General features: G+C 36.0%; 2 protein-coding genes and 1 pseudogene across 2 annotated transcripts; 1 reads left to right on the top strand and 2 right to left on the bottom strand.

Moving 5' to 3' along the window:
- Positions 1–712: 712 nt before the first annotated feature.
- Positions 713–13,445, bottom strand: LOC126598981 (uncharacterized; annotated as a pseudogene).
- On the top strand, positions 13,273–20,538 carry LOC126599227 (1-acyl-sn-glycerol-3-phosphate acyltransferase 2-like). The gene is made up of 12 exons (XM_050265568.1): positions 13,273–13,548; positions 13,585–13,674; positions 14,202–14,324; positions 14,876–14,915; positions 15,038–15,111; positions 15,408–15,467; positions 16,434–16,511; positions 18,418–18,576; positions 18,780–18,905; positions 19,460–19,552; positions 19,707–19,793; positions 19,904–20,538. Exons 2-12 carry the CDS (start codon positions 13,594–13,596, stop codon positions 20,141–20,143), a joined length of 1,161 nt encoding a protein of 386 aa, XP_050121525.1. The 5' UTR covers positions 13,273–13,548; positions 13,585–13,593; the 3' UTR covers positions 20,144–20,538.
- A 1,395-nt stretch (positions 20,539–21,933) lies between these two features.
- Positions 21,934–23,903, bottom strand: LOC126599228 (uncharacterized). The gene is made up of 2 exons (XM_050265569.1): positions 23,839–23,903; positions 21,934–22,577 (listed from the first exon to the last, which is right to left on the bottom strand). Exon 2 carries the CDS (start codon positions 22,575–22,577, stop codon positions 21,957–21,959), a length of 621 nt encoding a protein of 206 aa, XP_050121526.1. The 5' UTR covers positions 23,839–23,903; the 3' UTR covers positions 21,934–21,956.
- Between the last annotated feature and the right edge of the window lie 2,492 nt (positions 23,904–26,395).

The raw sequence follows: 26,395 nt of genomic DNA, 5'->3' as shown, positions 1-26,395 counted from the left end.
GGTGCTTGGTGGTTTTTCACGGGATTTGACGAAGAACACGAAGGATTTTTCGAGTCTTCTTGAGTGCTTGAGTGTTTGGGGGGTCTGAGTGCTTGAGAGCTTCAGAATTTCAAAGCCTTAGTGTATGGGCATGAAATGATTTATGGACCATTTTCTTTGTCTTGGAGCCTCATATTTATGGACTTTCCAAGCCTTGCCCACAGATAGATTTGGCCTTGATTGTGAGCTTGATTAATTGACGAAAGAACCAGAACTCGATTTGTGGGCCGGTTCATGATTTGACTCCATCAATTAACATTTGATTTAATTAAATTAAAATCAAATAATTCCTTTCCATCAAGTGTTGACACGTGTCATTATTGATGGCTTGTTCGATTTTGATGAATCACATCCATGTGTACGATTTGTGAGACACATGGCGCATGCCATGTATGCCCTGACCTGTCAAAACTTTAATGCCTTGGTGAACATTTATTTCACCAAAATTTCGATGTCTACAACTCTATCATTGATATTTGTATGTATTCTTTCGTTATTAGTGAATATCGTACTTCATTTAATAAAAAAAACAAAATGCTGATTGAATAGCCAGTAAATGGATCCATTGCTAAGCAAATTTTTCTTTCAGGACATACTTTGAACTACTAATGCAATTCGCATTTTGGATTAAATAATACACTAAATATAAATAATTGCTTAGAGTTTCCCTTCTTTAAACAATCAGAGGTTTCCTCTCTTTAATTTTTTTCTCTAAACAACCTTTCTCCGTTCCACCTTTTCTCAAACCCCTTTGTGCCAATTTCTTCAGTTCGGTAAAAAAACTCTGTAATTTGATTCAAGATTTCTTGCCCGCCAAGCAAATTACTGGCGGAAAAAGTACTACGGTTTCTTGTGATTTTTCGTTGAATCATGAAATGACGACTCATCAACTTGTTCTTTCTTCTCACTGCTTGGATTCACTGCACTTTCCTTGATTTGGTTTTGCAATGCGGAATCGACAATGGGATATTGGGATTCTTGTTCTCACTTTCTTTATGGACATTTCTTAAAGAATTCGAGTTTTTGCTCTTCACATTGGGTAAATTTGCAGCTGAAGATGGTTGGATTTTTGCCTCTTTTTCCTTCACATCTCTGATATGAAAGATATATAAATATAACACTTGATCATTGGATGTTTAGTTGAATATCATGCAAATTTCTAGCCAAAACTTTCTCGGAAACCAAACAGATATAAAGGTAAGTGATTATACCTTCCATTCCTTTCCCTAAAAGGAAGGATTTCAAAAATGGTTAAAGATCTTAGAAGCTACACTTGGATAAGAAAACATATTGGATCAATTAGCAAACCTTTCACAAGTTGATTATTACTTAAAAATCCCAATTAGGACTTTATTTGTTGTTGGATCAGAAAAAAGAAAATTAACTCCGCCTATGTAAATTTATCTTACATTCTCGGTCCCAAGTCCGGATAAAGGAGGAGGGGGAGAGCATCAGGTAGTCAACAGCCAACACTCCTATCTTACATCGAATCCTTATGATAATAAATCCTAAACGAAATTGCGCTAAAATTAGGTCGTCGCTCGTAAGTGGCAGGCTATGTGGCCCGAGCATAGTGATAAGTGAGCAAGGGTCGATGTATCTCCATCGACGTCTGGATGCAGTGTTAAATGAGCAAGGGGGCCATAGAAACTTTTTTTTGAACGATTTCACTCGAAGTTGTTTGGAAGCATATGCTCCCATCAATTTACACAGGACACGCAAAATAAGTACTTTGACCTTATTAGACAAGGGAAGGCGAAGAAGTTAGGACATGAGGGTAGAGTTCAAGAAAGTAGAATGCGTTTAGGAACGTGGAATATAGGAACCTTAATGGGAAAGTCTATGGAAGTAGTGAAGGTTATGGTGAGGAGAATGATAAGTATTATGTGCCTCCAAGAAACTAAGTTGTGATACCCCGTCCCAAAATTAGTATTTTATTTTATTTTTGACGTATTACGAAGATTTAATTGAAGTTAGTTTGTTAATTCTTTGATTTTGAGAAAAGCGAAGTGAGGGGTACTTTAGTCATTTCCAATTTTCTCGACCTTTTCGGTCAAATCTTGGGTTGGTTAGGTAGAGTTCGATTCCACGAGCGCGTAGGTGCAAACGGATCTCAATTTCAAGGTAGAACGGAGAAGTTACGAGCCTTGGAAGTAGTGAAACCTTTTAGACATGTGGACATACTATAGGTAGCAAGGACTATTTGTGGAAACCCAGAAATTGGTAAGTTTTCATTTTGGGAAACCTAATTCACAGGCCCAAAAAAAACCCAGAAACCCAACCCAAGCAACCCACAGCGACCTCCTATTTTCCGATGCCGATTTCGGCCAACTCCGGTGGAATTTTTCGATGCCACCACCACCATCTTGAAGCTCTCACTTCCCTCTACAAAACCTAACCAAGAACCACCTTGATTGACCATCGTATGTGGCGGTGCGAGGCCATAAAAACCAATGAAAACCAATGGTGCTTCGGCCACCCTTCTCATTTTTTCGGTGAATCGGCAAAGTGATGGCCAATACCACCACTTGGAACTTGTAGCCCATCATCCCAGGAGTAAATCCAGACCAGCCTTGACCCCGTTGGACCACCGTAGGCGGCGAATCGACACCAGGAAGCTTTAGGCACCCGTCGGCTTTATTGATAAAATTGACCCTCTTCCGTCTACTTTTGGACTTTGTGGCAGGTATAAAACTTGTTCCTCTTGTTGAGCTATATCTTTTTGTAAATTTTGGTAGAATTTGGAGTTAGTAAAAAAAATGGGTTTACGGTCGCAGAAAACCACCACGTGCGGCAGAGCGTGGGAGAGAATTTGTTTTCATGGATTTTGGACAGCAAGATGTTCTTGATATCCTAAGCCTATATCTAAAGTTCATTTGTTGAAATTCGATACGATAGTTTGATTTTTCAATTTTTCGGATAATTGTACCGCCGTACGATTTTTGTAATTAGCAACAATCCGACCATTGGATCGTCGTGCAATTTTGTGAGTACTCTAGTTATTAGCTGTTGGACCTTTGAAAACTTATGGATCAGGAATCCAATGAGCGGATCTTCCGGATTGAATAACCTTAGATTGTTAACCTTAGTGGACCTATCTTATTAACAGTTGACGTTCTAGTCAATGTACTTTACTCTAGAGTGTCGTTTATCTTTAGTTTGTTGTTGAGGCTTGATGGAGCTTAGTTGGCTCATCTCGATGATGTGTCGTTCCCGATTGACGTGTGTCTCAATTTACGTGCACTTGGCCTCGATTTATTTGTCAGTCTTGTTAAGTTTCCTAAGTGGGGCTTTGTGTATTATGCTAGGTTCCTTGGAGTAGAGTTGGTGAATTTAGAAGCACAAATAACCTAGGTGAGTGACATTAATATTATGTGATATGGTTATTACCCATGAAATTCCTTGTTATATACTTTGTGGATATGACATGGATTTACAAATGATTTTATGGAAATGTGTGCTACTATGCTATGTTTATTTGATGATGCTATCGAAAGAAAATATATATATATATATATATATATGCTATGCTTGATATGATTGTAGGCTTCGGCCGAACTGTGTCTCTCTAGATTATTGTTTAGTACATATATGAAAGATGAGATTAAATTCCTGTGTGGCTCAATTGAGAAAATGATTGAATCAAATAGTTTACATGATGGTGTTGCCTAAAAGATAACAGATTCAGATGTGACTCATTCCTACTCTTAACAAAGAGATGCAATGAGGAAAAAGGTACCAATCTTATTCCTACACGTGATACTATTATTGATGGTGTGTCATTCCTACATAACTTCGGGTTGTGTGATGACTAGATGTTTTCTCGATAGACGTGTGGTGAGATTCAGAATTGAATAACCATTCCTATCTATACTATTATTAAGAAAACCCTCATTGTCAACTTTTTTCCCTTTATATTTTTTTTTCTATTTTGCCCTCACTTTTGATACACACTATTGACAAAATGAGTTGTACCTTTTGACAAAATGACAATCATATCCTTATTTTTCCTATTTTACCTTCACTTTTGATACACAATATTTACATAAGGAGGACAAAACAGTAATTATGTAATATTAATATGCACTTATTAAGAGAAATTGTTCACACATACAAAGTGTGTACTCTCAGCTAGTATGTAATAATGAGGCATATGGTGGTTATATTATGAAATATGTGGTAATTGGACCCTTATGATTATTCGGAAATGATGAAAGGCGAGTGGTGAGTCACAATCCGAAGAGAATGACAGAATAATATTGACGATGATCACATTGACGGTTGATATGGTATATTGAAGAAATGTCCTGTGTGGAGGTAGCACTACTTTGACATTTAATCATTTGTTGTTATTTATATTCACATATGTTGTATTATTGTTACTCACACGAGCTTTGCAGCTTATCTGGGTTTTGCTTTGCTCGGTGCGCCATTCCCACGACGTTGGGTTATTTTGCAGGGTAATTGGTAACGGTTAGAGGAGTAGATTTCAAGTGGTGTAGCTATGATGGCAATGCACTTGAGAGTAGGGCGCCACCCTTTATTGTAAGTTATTCTGCTAATGCTCTGATGTATATTATATGTATGAGTCTTAGCGACTCTATGTATTTTATATTGTACTGCTACTGTCATTTCGTCATGTGTTGATTCCGGACGTATCTCGGGATCGGGGCGTGACATAAGTGGGTTGGTCTTAAGGCAAATGATTTTGAAAAATCAGATTTTAAACTTTGGTATTCGGACACAAATAGAACGAGAAATGGTGTTGCCATCATCGTGGACAAAACCTTTACACAAGATGTTGTAGATGTCAAGAGGGTAAGAGATAGAATTATGGCAATCAAGATTGTAATAGGACAAGAACCCATCAATGTGATTAGTGTGTACGCACCTCAATTAAGGTAGGATACGAGTTTGAAGGAGAAATTTTGGGAAGACCTTGGAGACTTGATGCAAGGAATCCCTCAGATGGAGAAACTATTTATAGAAGGAGATTTAAATGGACATCTGAGTAAGGAGACAGGCAACTATGGAGGTTATGGTTTTGGGGAAAAACGAGGATGGGAAAGCCATCTTGGATTTTGCAATGGCATACAATTTCTTCACAGCCAACATCTTCTTTAAGAAGAGAGAAGAACATGTGATCACCTACAAGAGTGGGTCTTCAAAAACACAAATATATTTTCTTCTAATGAGGAAGGGGGATCGTATAACTTGTAAGGATTGCAAAGTTATATCGGGAAAGAGCTTGGCTAATCAACATCGCTTGTTGGTGATGGATGTGCATATCAAGAGAGAGAGAGAGAAAAAAGAATAAGACCTTGAAATGCCCAAGGACTAGATGGTGGAATCTAAAAGGAGAAAAACAAGTCATCTTCAAAGAGAAAAGTAATCACCCAATGAGTCACATAATGAAGCTCTGGAAGATAGTAATTGAGCATAGACTGAGGCAAGAGACACGGATCTCGGACAACCAGTTCGGGTTCATGCCAGGGCGCTCAACCATGAAGACAATCTATCTCTTACGAAGATCAATGGAAAGATATAAAGATATGAAAAAGGATTTCCCTATAACTATAGGGTTACATCAAGGCTTATCTTTAAGTCTTTACCTTTTTGCATTGGTAATGGATGAGTTAACGGGACATATTCAAGATGAAATTCCATGGTGTATGATTTTCGCAAATGATATAGGGTTGATAGATGAATTTCAGGAATGAGTAAAGGCGAAGGTTAATCTTTGGAGAAAATGGTTAGAATCTAAAGGTCTTTGTCTAAGTCGGTCAAAGACAGAGTATATGGAGTGCAAGTTCAGTGCAAACGGAGGCTCAAATGAGTTAGGGGTGAGGATTGAAAACCAGGAAGTACCAAAGAGCAATTGCTTTTGCTACTTAGGATCTATCTTGCAAAAGAACGAAGAGTTGGATGGAGACCTCAACCATAGAATACAAGAAGGATAGATGAAATGGAATAGTGCATCGGGTGTGTTGTGCGACCGTCGTATGCCATTAAAGCTTAAGGAAAATTTATAGGACGACAATAAGGTCATCAATGCTTTATGGCACGAAATGTTGGGTGATGAAGCATCAACACGTACATAAAATAATGGTAGCTAAGAGGAGAATGTTTCGTTGGATGTGTGGGCACACGAGAAATGATAAGATTAGGAATGAGGATATCCAAGGTAAAGTATGATAGCCGAAATTGAAGGAAATATGAGAGAAAATCAGTTACGATGGTTTGAACATGTGAAACGAAGGCTTCCAAATGCTCCGGTTAGAAGATGCGATTACTAGACAGAGGTTTAGGGCCGAAAGGGTAGAGGAAAACCTAGGAAGACTTTGGAAGAGACTTTGAAAAAAGACTTGGAGTACTTGGATCTAACGAAAGACGTGGCACAGAACCGAGCACAATGACGTTCTAGGATGCATATAACCGACCTTACTTAGTTGGAACATACTTTGTTGTTGTTATTGTATCAGAAAAAAAATCGTTATCAATTACAACCTTTAGATTACGTACAAATTTATCCAAATCTCTATCAGCCTCTGGATGCTTACAATATGCGACTCACAAAGTGAACATTGATTCATAAAACAATATAATCATTTTTCTTCTGGTTTCTTTCTTAGCAAACATTTCTACGATCACACCCCGAAACCAGTCACGTAACAGTGTCACGCCCTATTAACATCGCTTAACCTATCTTCCGTTCTATTGGAAACGTGATGTTATAATGTCCCATCTCGACATTGCAGCACTATGTTGTCCATAGTGCGTAGTTTTTGGGCGTGACAGAGAAAATGGTATGGATAACATTAAATGGTCATTTATCTTATGTTTTTTCTTCTTCTTAGAAGCGAAACAGAATTTAGAGAAATTGGGTCCTACCAGGAGTGCAGAACCAGGCTTCATCACCATCCATGAGCTCATCTAGGGAAGAGGGGTCGACCCACTTAGGGCTTTAAAGTTCTCATACGTTTCATCTTTTGACAAATACAGATTCTATACTGCTCCAGTCAATGTTCTCCGGTTCATTTCTCTTGGGGAACCTACAAAAATTTAAAAGAATAGAAAAAATTAGAAATGTATTATGTAAAGAAAGAATCGAACTTGGTTAGTAAGGAGAAATGTAAAATTGAAGAAAATTGAGTCAAATTTTGAATGAATTCTACGAAATTATGTGGAGATATGTGAATGGAAGGGTGAAGACGTAAGAGGCAGTGAAAAACAGTAGGGGTTTAAGAATGAGCTACAAGGATTTGTAACGCCACAAAAAAGAGATAGCAATTCGATTTTAAAATCGTTTTTGACCGTTGGAGCTACAACTTTTATTTTTCCTTCTCTTTTTGGACCTTTTCTTTTTAGATAATCATTCGTGAAATATTTTGACATGGGCCGGCCCATCAAAATCAGCCATCATCATTTTTGGAATGAGTCGGTCTTGCCTATTAAAACCTGTCTATGGGCTATTTTGATCCAACCTAGGATTAAACCAAGAGGAACTTTTCTATGTTGCTCAACTGCAGTATTCTGGCGATTAAATCCCAGCCTTCCACCTTTAAGGCCTTAAAACCAATAGCTGTGATAACCCTTATGCGCAGGGGAGAAATTCTGCAACTAAGAGCATCTTCACCAATCACCCAATTGCAAGGCTAATTGAGTTATTCACCCAAAAAAACTCCTCTATCTGTCCATAAAATGAGAGGCAATTGAGTTAAAGGCAGTTGCAAGGGCAGCTGACCCTTCAACAATTGCAAGGGCTTACGCCTTACTTGAAGCCCAGCAGAGAGGCTCCCCCCTTACATGTGATGCCTTGAGTTGTTCCAACCCGTGAGCTGTTCATCAGCTCTCCCACTCCCTATCCACAAGACTTTTTGTGAGCCTTTGATTTCAAAAAATTGTTCAATTCAATTGCTAGGATTAATTCAACTCTAAAAAACTTAAAAAATCATAAAAATTATCCAAAAAAATATAAAAAATAAAGCAAACCTACAAAGTTCACACTTTAAACTTACAAAAAAATCTATGAGACAATGATATGTGTGAATAAGCCGAAGAAAATATAAAAAAAAAGAAAAGAAAATATATTTGGAAATAGTAATCAGCCTTGTTCTTACCTTTCCTTCTTTTAAACTAGTGAACTTACAGAAAAGCAATTACTATTTAGAGTAAATGGTGAAGGCAATTTTATTGCCCTTGCATCCAAAGTGGAGAAGCCAAAAGCTAACATGGATTGAAGGTGTGTCAAAGAGAGGTGTTTTTCACACATTCTTTTTAGTTTTTCACGCACATTTCTCTATTTCTAATTGTCAAATTGAATAGATTAAATGATAATTACATATAAAATTAAACAGGTGTCAGTAAGAAATTAAAAAGAGTATTTGTTTATTTCCACTAATAAAATTGATGTTATACCCCCGTCTCTATATCCAAACTTACAAGTCACATACGTTAGGTAGTACCAAATAACCTTAAGTCTAGAATATTGTCTCCCCTTAGGCTGTAGGAGGTCTAAGTTCAACTCACATTAGAGGGCAATATACATTTCTTATATGTTCAATATTTAATGGTGGCAAGCTTATTGTAGTGATGTAGCTTTGTTGTGACATTATGAGTGCAGTGTAAAACTTTTTGTAAATCTCTCATCGTTTTTTATAAAATAAGATAAGAAAACAATTGCAACGTCAGCTAATTTGATATCGAATCATGTTGTTATGAAGACATACCTTTATTTTGACACTATAAAAGTGCAATTTAAAGATTTTATAAACGTTGAATGTCGTGTCTTGTTACAATGGTACTCATCACCAAAGGATACGAGTTTTATGCAAGATCTAACTGTTGCAAATGAGTATTAATCCCAATATACAAGATCTAATCGCTACTAAATATATTTTAATCAACAATTATTATTAATTTTAAAAGTAAGTGCAGTGCAGCAGCATCGGTCTCCCAAGTCCCAACCACTCACCGAAACCATAAGGATTGAGCGTTGGGGATGGGTGAGAGTAATTGTCACAGGTGACTCAAACTTTCCTTGACTTGCAAGGTATTTAGTTGAATTAGGCAAAGAATAGTTGGCCAGCAGCAACCAATAGCCAGACGACCGTACGTTGAACGTTGGAAACCAAGGTCCCCGAAACACCCAATTTTGTGTTCATCTCATAACTTCTTTTTTAATTGATTTATTTATTTCATTTATTAAATACGACAGTTGAATGTTGGAAATAAGGACAGAAGCAAGTAAATATTTAATGTGATTAAAACATGATTTATCTAAGTCACTTAGTACTAAGGTATTATTCTCGTCCAGAAGAAGAGGCTGAATCAGCAGAATTGGCATTTGTACGCCGGTTTGATAGCAGTGTGAGGGTGTATTTCTGTTCACTTGTAAGTGAGAGGTCTTAGGTTCGATTCTCACCAAAGACGAATGTGAAACATATTATTGCTAACCCATTGTGAAACTTAACCTATAAAGAATATCGTTTGTTAAAAAAAATATATATATTTGTCCATCTTAGAGGCAGCACATGCAATGCACGTGACTTTCCAAGTCCTGCATCGGTACAAGTCTACAACATGTATTCTTTTGTGCATTGGATATTTCGGACTGGCACAACCTAATTTTGTCTTCAAGATGTACTTCATAAGTTGGTTTAGCTAAACCGGTTTTTGTTTAATTGAATGGGATCTCGAGTTTGATTCGCCTGTGAATCATTCATATGTTAGTGTTGGTTTCGATATTAAGTTGTGGTATATTATGATTTGTTGTAAATGAGTTAACGTCTCATTATAAAGTACATCTGTAAATATTTTATTGTTGAGAAAAAGAAATTGAAATTGTTTACAAATCAAAGGGCAATAGGGTAATATTACCATGCATATTAAACACGTCACAACTATGTAATTGACGTGAAATTTAACTAACACTCAAATTAAACCTTATTAAACATGTAATTGTAGTATTAAGCAAGTAAGAATCGTTCTAAACCGAGGATTAACTAGGGCTGCTAATCAACACAAATTAAACTCTAAAATACTAAACTAGACTAAAAAAACACTAAACTAGACTCTTATGACTCAAAACTAACCAAATTGACTCAAAACAGCAAAACTAAGTTAAAAAGACTCAAAACAGACTCTAGGGACTATTGGACGAATTTAAGACTAGTAGGACTCAAAACACTAATCTGGACATATTTAAATACTTTTCTAACTAATCTAAGACACTTAATTAAAGGGGGGGGATTGATTTAGACGAAATTAATTAAATTGAACAGATTGCAAAACTAAATCAAACTAGGTATGAAATCAGGTGAATTGAATGGTGAAATAGGCTAGTTAGAGGGTCCTTCTCCACGCATGAACATATGCAACATAAATCGATTTCCAGTATTGTTTCTTTAAACCATGAATGACAATGCTCCAAATTAATCGTGAATGCACAAATTAACTCTCAGATTTCCCTAAATTCATTGAATTGGACGGAATACGCATCACAACCAAATTATTATTCTCAAGTTCCCTATATGAACAACATGATAGAGATACATTTAAAGATCATTAAGTTCCATGGAAATCATAAACATTGATAAGGTTATCGTAACTATGAACTGCATGAAATTCCAGCCAAGAATCTACTTAACACGATTGTGACTAGCAATTTTCACTACTTTTAATTATAAGTTCCTAACGATTAGGTGAAAGTCCTTTATAATTTAGCATCAGATTCATGTATGCAAACTAAGTATGCATCCTTAATCAACACACAAGAATAAGTTCTCCATCAAACAGATAAGTAAATCACATTCATGTTTTATGAAACAAAAACTAAAAGTAATCAATTCATATTAAACATATGTCCATGGCTTTGAATTCACCTTTAACTAAGAAAAACTTAGTTACACATGTTCATAGCAATTGAAAAGCAAACTGAAATAAACATTGAAACTAAAACGAGGAAAGAAAGAACTCTTAGAACTCCAACGGTTGCAGGTGGCTTGCGCACAAGGTCCTCCTTCTCTAATGGAAGCCACGACAAGCTTCTCTTCTCCAAGGGTTGCGGCACAAAGGTTTAAATCCACCAGGAAAAAGGTTTGGCCCAATTAATTTATGAAAAGGATTTGCATAACCCAAATCCACAAGGAAAAAAGCTAATTAAATCAGAATCCATGAGGGAAAAGGGTAAGGAAAGGTGCGGCACAAATTGGAGGGAAAGGGAGAGGAGTGCAAGGCAAGGCAAGGCCTTCTAAAAGGGAATAGGCGCCATATTTTTAGGGTTTCTAGAAACAATGGGTTTTGTGGCAGAAATTAAGACTTCTAGAAGGGAATGCTTCTAGAAATAGCTTCTAGAAATAGATATTTAGGTCCCCTTGCTGCTAGATTTAAGGTATGATGAAATTAGGATAGGATAAGATAAGATAAGGTTAGTTTGGATAAGATAAGGTTGGATAAGGTTTTGGATAATGTTCATTCTTTTGAGTTGATTCCTTATCTTCCAAAACTTGAATTTATTTTCTTCATCTCCTTAGCATATTCCTAGCCTTTTGAACTTCAAAAATGTCCATCCAAAGTGCTCCCCACGTATGCTATCCATTTGACGCCCAAAAGTGCTCTAAAATGCTTCAAAATGCACTTTCTTGCCAACTTTGCCAATTAGACATACAAACACACGAAAATAACTTAAAACACTATAATAAGTAAGAACTAACAACATAAATGCAAGAAAACAAGTTAACTAAGTCACATAAATATGCTCCTATTAGTAATCAACCTATCTTTTGAACTGGATAGCCTCTATATATAAAGGGAGCACATCAAAATGGTGAAGCTTTCAATATCTCCAAAATACCCTCTTTGATTAAAATTCTAAAATAAAACAATTCAATCTTAAAAATATCCAAACTAAACAAAATAACAAATAACAAATAAATAATAAAAAGTAAATGTAAAAAAGTAAAAAAGTAAATTGCCACACATGAGGCTAGTTCGATAAGAAAGGGAACATGATCAATATTTAAGTTATAAAAATGGAAAATATAACATGTCAAGCCGATGGATAAGATGAGTAATGGTAACAATCTTTTTGTTCGTCAAACTTGTACCTTCTTGTACTACTTTTCTTTAGTATTTGCTGCTATTTGTTTGCCTCTTTGGTAGGCTTTCTTGTAACCTTTTGGCATCTCTGTCCGATATTGCATATCTTGTTTCCAAAAAAAAAAAAAAAAAAAAAAAAAAGAAACTAATTTATGTTATATTTGCTCTAAATAACTATTTATTTATTGGTGTTTCTTTTCATCTTGTTAAATAAGTGTTTTAACCTTTATATTGCAAAAGAAAAAGAATGACATTGCAATCTAAAACAAGAATTCACCTATTGAAGATGCGTGTGCGACTCTTTTCTGTGGACGCGACATAAACAAACCTCACATGCATTAACGATTGTATATCACTTACCCGAAAAACCTCACATGCATTAAAAGATGAATGTACATTGGAACCAAGGTAGTCTTAGACCACCTGGAGTTCGAAAAATATACATGTGAAAATCTTTCAAAGACCATTTGAATGTTTTGTATGGATCTTTTTTGTGCACCAAGTATTTGATATTATACTTGCTAGACATATCTCAACAGGATTCAACATGTTGTATCGAAAGAACTCGATAAATTCTATGTATATCACTCATTAGATTGCTTTAAAATAGGTCTATATTGGTTGACAAATGCGCAACATAGTTTGGTTGATGACAACAAGTTCATTAGATGAAATACCTTAATGAATAAATTGAAATTTTTTTTTTTGCACTTTTCGAGCTTTGTTTCTATTTAAAAAACCTAAACCTTACACTACTCGGACGTGGACGAAAAAGCCAAGTACAAACAAAATAATATCCAACATTATTTAGAAAAACAACATATTTGGTGACAGGGCAAACCAAATTATTTGACTATTTAAGATAGCAGATGAACAAATGTGGGCCACAGGACCCACCACCCCCCATCAACATTGAGATTGAAGCCAACTAACTCGCATGAAGATGCCGACAAGAGGATGCGCCTTGTCATACCAGCCCAAAGAAACGAAAGTAGCATAATTATTATTATTTTTGTTAAATAATATATTTATTAGATTAAATGTCGAGTATGAACATTGAACGACACTGCTCTCTACCACTTTAATAGCGTAGAGGGCCACTTGCATAATTAATTAATATTACAGTTTTCTGGCGAAACCACAAAAAAGCCCATTTCTCACGCAGTGTCCCCCTTCCCTTGAATTATATCATCAACTGCGTTTAAAGCGCGCAAGCAACCGCTCCCTCTCTCTATCACGCGCATTTTCTCAAACACATTGCGCGCACGGTTACACCTACTGCCTGAGTTCCTGAGATACTGCCTCATACCCTCGCTTGCGCTTCCAATTCGTTTGGGTTCCTGATTTAATTCAACTTTAAATTGAAATATTTCGTTTCATTTGCTCTTGGGCAATTGAAAGTTTTGGATTCTGTCGAGAAATCGATTCGATTCTCTCTGTGGGGTTTTGGGCGCCATGGCGATTGCAGCGGCAGCTGTCATCGTCCCGCTGGGCCTGCTCTTCTTCGTCTCAGGCCTCATCGTCAATCTCATTCAGGTGCAGCTTCTTCTCGCTTTTTGGCTTCATAGGGTCTGGATTTCGTTTCGTTATTGCCTAGATTTGGGTTCGTTTTAGCTCAGTTTTGTGTCTTCTTCTATCGATTTCTTCAATTTCTGCGTGACTTCCACGAGGGTTTTGCTTCTTTTCGTTTTAGCTTCGTGGGTTTGTTGTTTCTCAGGTGGGTTGTTTGGGTAAGGTATGCCTTGCCTCTCAAACTAGGTTTTGTTTCTACTTTCTATTTGTGACCTGCAAGCATTGTTTGATTGTGGAGAACGTTTCGGAAAAGGAACGAACTTTCAAATGTTTTTTTTTAATCCTATACGCTGTGAAAACCATTGAGCTCAATTCTATTATCCAAAACTGACTACAAATTTGCGATTGGTTTGCTTCGATTGTCTGTTTCTGTTCTATTAACATGTCAGTTGTGTATATATACATTTGTGCACATGTCTGTGTGTGTGTCTGTGCTACAATTTTTCTTTTGAGGTTTTAGTGGATTTAGCTTACTTGGTTTGTTGTTTCAGGCGATTTGCTTCATTCTTATTCGGCCACTGTCTAAGAATACATACAGAAGGATCAACAGAGTAGTGGCAGAATTGTTGTGGCTGGAACTCGTATGGCTTATTGATTGGTGGGCAGGTGTTAAGGTACTAGCTATATCCCCCATATCTTGTGATTTGGATTATCTTGATTTATCTTACTTCCTTAAATGCAATCGATTTATTGTATGGTGAGCACTTTTAGATGCATTCCCACTTATCATGCCAGCTTCCAACAGCTTATTTTTTTCAACCAAAATTTTTCCATACAACCCTTATGAACCAATCATGGAAACGGCCTCCTTGCAAAAGCAAGGGTAAGGCTGTGTACAATAGACGTTCCCCTGACCCTAGCAAAGTGGGGAGCCTTGTTGGATTAGGGTCGCCCTTTTAACCCTTATGAACCAGTGGTTAAGGTTATTGATGGGTTTGAAAGATTCACGGCAGCATTGCTACCACAAGAAAGACTAGAAGATTAATTCTTCTGATAAGCTTGTATAAATCCCTGAAATGCATCGCAATTCCTTAAGGTAGGCTGAGTACTTTAAATCAGTAGTAATAATGTGAAGGACATCGCTTATGACCTGGTGTAATGTTTAGCTTAAGTGTCTTGAGATTAAAATTTTGAGTCTTGATTTAGTTAACTCTTTCTGTTGCAGATCCAAGTGTACACAGACCCTGAAACGTTTTGTTTAATGGGTAAGGAAGGATTAAACCTTCTCTTTTGTTTGATGTTTCTTTGTGTTTAGGACTATGTATGTATTGCCCCTTTCAAAATTATGAAGGATAACTTATTTAAATGCATGCTTTCTATTTTCTAGGTAAAGAACATGCACTTGTCATGTGCAATCATAGAAGTGATATTGATTGGCTTGTTGGATGGGTCCTGGCTCAGGTACAAAGTTTATGTATCATGCTTTAGTCACAGGCATGCACAAATCCAAGTAACCAGACAAATAATGAGTATATAGTATATTCATACATAAACTAATTATAAAAATAATGCCCATATTTATTTAGCTTTTGGCTTTTTGCATATTTAGTACATATGATAGAGGCACACAAAAGCTACATTGAAGACTTATTCACATGTACTTGTAAAAGAAGTTCACTGTTTGAATTTAGGCTTTTGGTTCGATACGGAGTTGTATTCTCTTTATACTGACGATTTAAATTAAATGTACTATGCAGCGGTCAGGTTGCCTTGGCAGCGCCTTAGCTGTAATGAAGAAATCATCAAAGTTCCTTCCGGTATGTTACACCATAAGATGCCCTGACAGTATGTGTTGATGAAGCTTTAAGGCACTAGTTGTTAAGTTCAAAATATGTGTGTTTGTGTGTGTGCATCCACATTTATGTGAATATTCTCTTGTCAGACACTATGGCAATACATTTTTGATAGAATTTGAATCAGGACCACTGATTACGTTGATTCTTGCTTATATGTTTGGTCTAGATGACTTGCCACATTGTTTTGACGAGAGGATATTTCATATATACAAGGCCCTTCCATGGGGGAATTCAAAAAGCTGGGTCCCTTGTGGGGGCCCTCTCAGTATTGTAGTTCAGTATCTGAACTGTCTATCTTCTACAGAATTCATTTAAGAATCATCCTGTAGATCATTGAGTGTGAAATGGCAACATAGCCTAATCATTGATCATTAAGGCATCTAATTGTGATCAAATAGATAAGCCAACACAATGTTTCTGGTCAGCTCCAAGTGATTGTAAATGATAATCAAGTGGTTAGGTGGTTTCGATTTGGCTGATTTTGATGAAGATGATTCTTGAATGGAGACTAAAACAACAAAATTTTCAGATTCTTGAGCGGAATTCCCTAGAAAATTGGAGGGCCCTGTATGTATAACATATCTTTGATGAAATGGGAGTAATTTAGAACCTTAACAGCTTAGATAAGATTCTAAAAATTTAGAGTTTGTGAAGCTATTGAGGCCATTAGTTATTACTGGTTAGGAGTATCAATATTTAATTCCAGATCCTATTGTAATGTTATAGATTTTTTTGTTTTATTTTTTAGTTTGATTTGATCCATTATTCATGAATTAATTAGTGGTTTTGGGTTTTTTCCGCAAACATTGTCTTGTGGCCCCATTTTCTTTATCCAGCCTACATTTCATTCAACTTAAGCGTTATCATTTGCCTTTGCTTTTGAGGGTTTACTCCTTGTCACTAAATGGAATGCCTTTATACATGCAGGTCATAGGGTGGTCAATGTGGTTTTCTGAATATCTCTTTTTGGAAAGAAGCTGGGCCAAAGATGAAAGCACTTTAAAGGTATGGGTGTGTATGTTGTATATGTACATACAACACATGCTATATGCACAATATACACAGGCACGCATAAATTTTAACTATATAATTTTCCTTCTAATGAATCTGTAATGGAGTCTCTCTTGTAATAGTCGTCTTCAATATGATAAGAAATCTGGGCATACCGGCATAGATATAGAAAATATATTCATGTATAGAAGTGAGGTTGTGTTGCCAAGCTAAAGAATCTGCTGGTTTTTAATGTTAATGGTTGCTTATGTAGTTTGATGGAAAATTTTCACCAAACCCTCATTGAATTCTTTAATCGAATCTCTACAAGAACGAGTTTTCACTCATCTTCCGAAAGCGGCTACCTAAAAAAACTCTCTGAGTCATGTAATCAAGGATGCTTCCAGTTGTTGTCCCTGTAAGTGTCAGTAACTTTCAATTCTCAAACATCTCCCGTATAGGTTTTTGCCTTGGAGCTGAAGATGACAATCATCTTTCCGTTTTTCCTACCTCCATAGCTATTTTCCAGTTTCAAGTGAACTAATTCTTCTTTCTTTTTCAGTCAACTCAGTGAGTGTCTTCTCATTTTTGAGACAGTCAACTCTAGATGAAAGTTATGCACCTCTAACCGTTTCACTTGAAGAAACAAGAGAGATTTGAAGAAATAGAGAATGCTTTAGCACTTTGCTGCCAAGGTTATGTAGGACAGCAGAAGGTAAGTTGTTGCCTATGGTTTGTGGATACAGATGGTAGAAACTCTGTTAATTGGAAGATGTTTAGATAAATGAAGGTTTGGAGTTGCTGTTTCTCCAAGGTAAGATGGGGAATATAATAGGTGGGTGTGACCAAGGAGCATGGTGTTGTCCAAAGGATGCTTTGTGGACGTGCTGTTCAGTCCCTCCGGTGGTGGGTGTGGTTAGAGAGGAACAAGCTAATTTTGAACAAGGAGGAGGAAGCGGGTGAAATTTGGGATAGATTTAGACTACTTGCTTCTCTTTGGGCTGCTTCTGTCAAAAGTATTTCAAGAATATTCCTTTTAGTGCAATTTGGGTTAGCTACTTGCAACTAAAAGGAATGATCCTAAATAAAACAGAATTTTCAATAACAGGTTCATTTCTAACCTAGCTGTTGCTACCACACCACATAACTTTAATACTGCCCAGAATCCGTACTACCCTTTGCCCAACTTGAAATAATCTTATATAGAGCTACAACAAAGAAAACAAATGAAAGAAACAATTTTTGGAAAACAATTGAGTTTCTTTTATTAGTCAAACTACCCTAATACCCTAATCATGATGGTAAATCAGAATAAAGCTATTAAGAGTTTGTAATTGAGCTTGAACAAAGATATCCCACTTTATAAAAAGGCAAGATTTCATTGTGGTGAGTTGGTGAATGAAGTGGTAGTCAACTGCTTAGAGCAGGCATGGAGCTTGGCTATTGTTGTGAGTGGTTGTGTGGTCATTGACAATGGTAGTAACAAGTTTATTGTGTGGGAGATCTTTAATGTTCTTAGGTCGAAAACAGATTTAGGTTGACTGACTAGGTTTCCTCATCTCTTGCTTTTGATGGCTTCTGTTTTGTTGTTTCTTTAATTGATTGAAGTCCAGGGTACACATTGTCTGCTGTGTTGTATTTTATCTCTTTTCAATGAATGTTTTGTTTCTTGTAAGAAAAAACTTTACTAATATCATATAAGTGGTTGTGTGATGAAAAAATTATAGCGGGTGATACTTTAACTGACTGAACAGACAATTATTGATTTATGGAATTTAAGTGTCAGAGTTTTCAAGTCTAGGGACTAATATTGGAACAGGTTTAAAAGTTGGGGTGTGGTCAATCTATTTTGAAATGTATGTGCATGTTAGCGCGTCTACTTTTGGAAGTAACCTCGAATCTTGTGGTAATGCATCTGCAGTTAGGTCTTCAACGGTTGAAGGACTACCCTCAGCCCTTTTGGTTGGCTTTGTTTGTAGAAGGAACTCGTTTTACACAGGCCAAGCTTTTAGCAGCACAAGAATATGCAGCCTCAACAGGGCTGCCTGTACCTAGAAATGTTTTGATTCCTCGTACTAAGGTAAAATTCTTATTGCATCTTCCCATAATAAGGATTCGGTAATAATTATTTTTGTGGAATGCCTTTTCCATTCCTTGCTGGTTAAGAATTCGCCATCAGTAAAAGTACAATGTTCTGGAATCCTCCTTTACTGGCCCATTATTCTCTATCACACATGTGGTCTGGGCCATCTGGCATATCTAATAAATTCCTGTTTCCTTCAGGGTTTTGTCTCTGCTGTAAGTAATATGCGCTCATTTGTTCCAGCCATATATGATGTAACGGTGGCTATTCCTAAGGCTTCACCTTCACCAACAATGCTAAGACTCTTTGAGGGGCGACCTTCTGTGGTAAGCCTAACATCAGATTTTAAAAATGCTGTTTAAATAATTTATATTTATGTTGTCGGATAGCATGCAGGTTTGGACATTAAATTCCTAACTAGTGTACCAGTACTGAAATAGACAATTAAAATGCACATTTTCGTTCAATTGGATAACAATCTGGCATTTTTGTGCAAGGCATTTTAAGAAAATCCATCCAGATGGTTGTGATGTGATGTGCAATGCGAGTAGTGAAAATGCCTATCATTCTCTTATTCTTTGTGGTATTGGATCACTAGTTGATATGTCATTTTTCTGATATGTCATTTTTTAGGGTGCATGCTTTTCTAATATATTTTGCGTGGGTAATAGGAAGTGCTTTATATCATCACTGGATGTCAACTACATAATTCGAAGCTATTCTCCTATCCTGTTATAATGCTAGATTTGCATTCTCCAGTCATTTGATTTTCACTTTGTTTACTGCTAAAATCATACACAATGGCAGCAGCGTTGTGCATTGTGCTGCCCTTTTTATATTTGGGTTTATATAAATTTGCTTGGTTGTTACTCCCTTGCAGGTGCATGTGCACATTAAGCGGCATTTAATGAGGGAATTACCTGAAACTGATGATGCTGTTGCCCAGTGGTGTAAAGATATATTTGTGGCAAAGGTGGTTACTATATTTTATGTTGCATGAACTTGCGTTCCTCGCATTTCTGTTATCTTTTGAAAAATAAAAGGAAGAAATGAAGATGACTTTGCACAATTATTCGTGTACCAATCTTCTAATTCTGGTATCTTCTTATTTGCCTTTTGTACTCTAGGATGCATTGTTGGATAAACATACAGCAGAGCAAACTTTTGGCGATCAAGAATTGCAAACTACTGGTCGGCCACTAAAGTCTCTTTTGGTGGGATGCGCGCTCTTACAAGTCAATATTTTATTTATTAGCATGTATTCTCTCTATGTTTTACGGGAGGTGTTTTGTAATTACTGCTAATTAACTTGTATTTCGTGTAGGTTGTTGCGTCTTGGTCATGTCTACTTATTTTGGGGGCTCTGAAGTTCCTCCATTTGTCTTCACTTCTATCCTCGTGGAAGGGTGTTGGGTTCTCAACATTGGGTTTGGGCATTGTTACCGTCCTTATGCAGTTCTTGATTCGGTTTTCTCAGTCAGAGCGTTCAAACCCTGCCCCGGTGTCTCCTGCAAAGAACATTAGCAAAGGAGAGTCTTCAGGCAAAGCAGACAAACAGCAATAGAGTACACAGCTTGATGTCCATGCCTTTTGTAAGCGGGCGGACTTGTTATTCATGCAGCTCGTGTGCTTTGTCACCCCTTCCTTACCTTAGTGAAGTTCCTTCGCCGTGCTTTGGTGCCCCTTTGATTTTGTAAAACACGTACTATGTATGCATATCTCGATTCATTAACGGTTGGTTGATTAGGGCAATTTCTGTATAGACTCCGAAAAAATGGCTGTAGCAGCAGTGCTAGGTCTCGAATACCCCTATGAAATTACACTGCCTTTCACCTTGTTTGTCATTTTAAATGTCAGAAACCCCTCAATTTATCAGCATTAGTGACCATGGTGAAGCTTTGGAGTTGTAATTTTATTGCATTAATAGAGTAATGTGGTTAATCTTGGCATTTACCAAAACATGGTTCTCTCCAAACTATTTGCCTTCAATATATTTGGAAAAATCATACACGACACGTCATTATGCTTTTGGTTTTTCTTGGAAACTTATTGTTTGAGTGTTATTTTCTGAAGCTTTGGACCTTGCTGCGTGACTGTTAGATTTAAGTATTATTATATCAAAAGAAAAGACAAGTGTTTCTCTAAAAAGGGCGTTACATATCTCTTCTATAATCCATAAGCATTTATAATTATTAGTTCAGTATGTTTGGACGTGAGCCTTTAAAGTCTGGTAAAACTTTAGACCCAATTGTAAAAAATTTACAAATTGTACACTGGCAATGAACTATTCGAGCACTATAAAGTTTTACTAAAACATTACAGAGATACTAAGTAAGAACTTTCAAATGACACCTAGTGTAGCAAGTTTTATCGTGAATTCCTGACAAATTTAGCTAAATTTCTTGAAACTTAAAGGTATGTTTGAGGAACTTCTAAATTCCAAGGTAGTGATGAAGAAATGGATTACAAAAAGTTAGATGGGAGGGATTAGAAATGCACCACATAAGCATTGTGAAAGGCATGTGATAGGGATTTACAAATGATTACTTACAATGAGCCATTTACAAATTCTTACATTCCTTTGCAATGCTCATGTGGTGCATTTTCTTATTCCTTCTAACCTTTTGTGATCCAAATCTTCTTCATTGAACCTAAGTGTCTTGGAATTTAGAAATCTCTCACTCGAACATACCTTAAAGTGTCTGCTTCAAAAGGACCACTAAATAAGGATGACTGAACTGAAATTATGTATGAAACCGAGTTTCACTGACAATTAGTGTTGGTAACAATTCGAGAAGGGTATTCGAATATGAGGAGCACATCAACTCCAGCCAATATGGCTATTCTCACGTATGCAAACTAAACTACTATATACATGTGAAAAATAAGGATCTATTGCCTTTACCTAACTTTTTTACCGTATATGAAAAAAATCTATTCTTGGCATTTCAACGTAACATCTGATTGGGTGTACCTATGTAGAAAGCGCTTATGTTAGCAGTACAACAAAATTTCCTCCAAAAGCAATTGATGTTAGGTGCTTTTTTAAAAAACATTATAAATTTATCTATAACACATAACAACTTCCAATTATCTCTGTCAAACACTGTTAAAAGCACTTTTGATTATTAAAAAAACCTTTTAGTCTTACTAAAAGTTTGTCAAACAATCTCTTAGAATTCAAGACTCACCAACATACTGTAACTCCACAAACCTCGGTTGAAACAAAAATATGAAACTGCATTTCTCAAAAGGATCCACAAAAGAAAGTTTATTACAATGACTATTCATTTAACATGTCAATGCAAAAGATGTGTTGTTGGCACTGCAAAGACCATTCTAATTACCGATTAATAAACGAGCCATTCATCACTACGTCAATGTACTCGTCGTCTTTTGCTTGGTAAAATATCCAAGCCTTGAGTTTCCAGTGGGGCTTTGTACAAGTCCACCAAGTCAGGGATTGGGCCAGGAATTTCAAAATCCACGGGTGAACTTATCACTTCCTCATCAATTTTCGATGTCAAAACCATAAGCTTGGGGCTGCTCTGTCTTTCCATGGTTGAACTTATCGCTTCTTTGGGTACATCAAAATTATACAGGTCCACCAGGTCAGGGATAGGGCCAGGAATTTCAAAATTTATGGGTAGCTCATCTTCCTCCAGCACATCTTGGACGAAATTAGATTCAAAATTTATGATGTCAGATTCTCTAATAGTTTGGTTGGTCTCATTGAGGAATTCTTCTGTTCGGACGCCTGCATACGGGATCAGACTCATCCTGGCGGGGTCAATTTGAGGTGGGTCGGACCAAATACAAGAGGGTTTCTTGTTTTGTGAGTAGTACCGTATAGACTTATGATTCAGTGCGCCGGAAGCAAGAATTTCTTCAGTCTCTTCTGTGATATTTAGTTTTTTGCCATGGTTGGTGAGGGAGTTGACTGTATAGCTCATTGACTTCCTTTTCAAGTACACACTTTGGAAATTGATGTAGTTCATCTGGTATAGACAAATTAATAGAAATTTATGAGCAATTTTCAATCAAAATGTGATATCAATGGCACATTTTCAAGTTAGGAAGAAAATACTAGTGATTTGATGAACTCAATAAGATGGATTAAGATTTAGAGCACTAGAAAATCAAGATTGAAAGAAAAGGATTAAGTAAAAATAAAAAACTATTGAGTCTTGAAAAGTGTGTTGGTAAGCAAATAGGGAGAGGTTCTTTCTTACCAACTATTTCACAGTACTAGTGTCGTTACTGGCTAATTAATGCTTGCTACATGTTCAAAATGTAAATCAACTGTCCAATAAAAGTTTGACATGTGATGAAATAGTTGCTAGAGAGAACCTCTCATAAACAGTGCATTAAAGTGATTGGTTGCATGAAAGATAATTTAAGGGGTGGGACATATCCCAATCTTAAAAGGTCTGTATTAAATCATGGATGCAGTTTTGCTCACTGCCTTCAAATGGTGGTAACACTCACCACTATATTTATCATCGTTAGATAAGTTTACATTTTGAGATTTGTGTCCATCAACTACACAAATTTTGAAATTTAAACTCATCTAATGTGATAAATAGGGTGATGAGGAAAAATATTGCCACTAAATCACTAATTCTATCTTCTCAAACATCCGAAATTGTAGATCTCCCTGTAAAAATGTAAAGTAAACAAAAGAAAAAAAAATGTTCTGTCAAAAAACATAAACTAAAATTTATTTATTGTGTTTAGTGTAATAACAAATTATAATCTAAAAGCTAGATTAAGGCCATTTATACTATGGTCTAGTTTTTTTTTTTTTGTTTTTTTTTGTTTTTTTTTTGTCCTTTTCAAAATGGGGACAACTGGTGGCAAGTCACGACTATTCACCCCTTTCGGGCCCAAAAAGGCTATGGAGAATTTCACCTTGTCCGTGGCCATAGTCAAGCAGACTCACTAACTTGGAGCCTCGAACCCGGGACCTCCCACATTTTTTGCTTATTAGGGAGCCGCAGTCCGCTCCCTTACCACCAGGCCACTTGCTGTGGTTTACTACTGTCTAGTGTTATTCCTCTTCACTTGTAAGTGAGAGGTCTTAGGTTCGATTCTAACCAAAGGCGAATCTAAACCACATTATTGGTAGCTTCTTGTGGGGCTAGGCCACTCTCTCTTCTTTAGTGGAGATAATATTGTTTGTAAAAAAATAATAATAATAAGCTACATTATCGTTTGTTAAAAAAAAAAAACATCTGCATTTAGGTTTAGGACAAGTACCTGTGATCTGCAAACCCTCAAACTTTCTACCGATAACAAGGTAGTGCTCAAATTCGTATCTTCAATTCCACACATACTCTTTTTTCTCGTTGTAATTTGTGATGATGTGCAACGCTTGCTCATCTTTCTCGACATTACTTGTGGTTTGCAATTCTTTACACTATATAAGGAGGATAGTGTAGATCTCAAATCTACGTCTTTGGATTCCCAGCTACTCATCTTTCTTGTTGTAATTTGAATAGAACAATAATGTTAGTGAATTCGATATAATTAATTAGAGAAAAAGAGAATCGATGAGAATTGAAACTGGTGCATAAGCATAATTGTTTTAAACAATCAAGGAGGGATAGAGCATAGCTTAAATATATGTTTCAATCCCACACCTACTCTTTTGCTTTGTAATCTGTGATGTGAAATCTCTCAGCTTTCCAATGAGGACAAAGTGCTCAGATCTTTGTCTTAAATTTCAATGCTCCTTTTCATTGTCACCAATCAAGCGAAGCCTTCTTACCTTAAAGACTTTATTTTCATGCAACACTTCTCATTGTCTACGCTATGACTTTCCAATTAAATTTTTAATAAATATTTAGCTGCGTTTCAATGTATTTTTAAAATAATTGGAAGTGCTTGTTTTTTTTAAAAAAAATTATTGGGTTTCAAAAGTAATTAAAGTGCTTACTACAATAAACATCAATTATGTGTTTCTTGCAGAAAATATTTTAGTGTTTTTTTAGGATTCACTTGCATTTTAACAAATGATTAGTTTCAAAAATATTTTTACCAAAAACGTTTTTAGCCATTTTAAAAGTACTTCCAAATAAATCCTTAATTTTAGAGTGGATGCTATCGGGATAAGAATTCTTTTGAGGCATTCCTTGACCACAAAGAGAAAAAACCATGGTTATGTCACAAGATTAGACAGTAATAATTCAATAACTATATCCGTTTGACATGTAAATTTGATTAGACAAAGATAGGACCGAACACTTGCAAAAAAGAGATAATTTAGAGTTAGGTCACTCTTTATGCCGGTATATAATTCTTAACTGCGTTTGGTTTGAGGGAAAGTGAGCTTGGCGATGAGAAATTGTTGACTTTGTCATGTTTTTGTGAGCTCATGCTTGAGAAATGATTGCCATGAGAAGGGGGAAAGCAAAATTTGGATTCCATCCCTAGCAATGTTTTTTTACTTATGTCTTGTGGGTTTTTAAATTTTAATCAAGGGCAAACTTTTTAACATAAATTGTGATATATAATTTTTTAAGCATTGATAGGTTTTTAAATACACACATTCAATTGGTTTCACAATTTGAATGGATTTTGTTTAGCAATTTTTTTTATTTTGTGAGCAAACGATATTATCTACACTAAGGGGGAGGGGGTAGACTTAGCCTCACAATGAGCTAGCAGTAATATGGTTCGAATTCACCTTTGGCGAGAATCAAACCTAAGACCTCTTACTTACAAGTGAAGAGACTTACTACTAGACTGTAGTACTAGGTGGTGTTTAGCAAAATTATTTTTAGTTTAAAAACATACCAAAAATATGATTCTAAAGAAATTGGTCTTTTACTCCACATCATCATCATTCATTTGAGTTGAACCTGAGACATCTCACTTATAAATGAAGAGGCAGAACGTAGTACTAGTTGGTGATGTGTGAAAAAAATAAGGCTTATTATATTAGCATCCCATAATTTGTTGAATGAACCCCAAATACTTAATACACCCCACATTTGCTTTTTCAATTAAAAAGTATCTTAATACACCCCATGTACTTCCTCATAATACCCTCACACCCCACATTTTCTACATACACCCCACATTTCTCAAATCATATAACACTCATTTCTAATTTTTAGGGACTGAATCTAAACATTTGAACGTTTAGTTTGCCAAGTGATTTCAAATTGAATGATTTGAAAAATGTTTAGATTCATTTGAATGTCTTTCAATAATAATAATATTATTAATTTCAAAGATACCTTGTTGTTTCCATTTTCTTGTGCATATTTTGGTCGAGCCAAGTCGACCTGCAAGAAAGCATCTTATGAATACCATTGACTCACTCTACAATCAATTCGGTGGCCATGGCTTTTGAATTATGAGATTCATAAATGCTAAGTCTTAAATTATGAGATTGACAAAAGATGTCGTCTGAAATTTTGACAAAAGATGCCGGTTGGGATTTAAAGCATATGTGGGTTTGTTTTCAATTCCACCATTAAAACCATGTGCGTGTGTTTTTAATATTTGGTGGTAATTTTAGGTGTTTAATTCTTCATGTAATCCCTGTGATCCCTAAAAGATGAATACGAACATAGAAGCATAAATAACGCAGCAAAAGCAAGATTAAATAATTATCGATGTTGTCGAATCACCAAAACAATGAAAAATATGAAGTCTTACCTCATGTGAAGCTTCCTAAACATCGATTTTGTGTTCCATTTATCAAAAATAATTTTTCTCAATCAACATGTTTATAGTTTCATTGATTAGGGTTTTGTTCAACAATGGAGGATGCGAGAGGTTTTGATAGTTGAAGAAGATAAATAAT

This window comes from Malus sylvestris, chromosome 14 (assembly GCF_916048215.2).
Source record: "Malus sylvestris chromosome 14, drMalSylv7.2, whole genome shotgun sequence".
Classification (NCBI taxonomy): Eukaryota; Viridiplantae; Streptophyta; class Magnoliopsida; order Rosales; family Rosaceae; genus Malus; species Malus sylvestris.
The sequence above is the reverse complement of the archived record's forward strand: the minus strand, read 5'-3'. Positions and strand labels throughout refer to the sequence as shown.

Excerpts from the sequence above, each read along its gene's own strand:
- LOC126599227 (XM_050265568.1), top strand. The coding sequence starts at position 13,594 with ATGGCGATTGCAGCGGCAGCTGTCATCGTCCCGCTGGGCCTGCTCTTC. Across the intron at positions 15,468-16,433 it reads AATCATCAAAGTTCCTTCCG|GTCATAGGGTGGTCAATGTG; the intron begins GTATGTTACACC and ends TTATACATGCAG. Across the intron at positions 18,577-18,779 it reads TTTTGATTCCTCGTACTAAG|GGTTTTGTCTCTGCTGTAAG; the intron begins GTAAAATTCTTA and ends TGTTTCCTTCAG.
- LOC126599228 (XM_050265569.1), bottom strand. The coding sequence starts at position 22,577 with ATGAACTACATCAATTTCCAAAGTGTGTACTTGAAAAGGAAGTCAATG.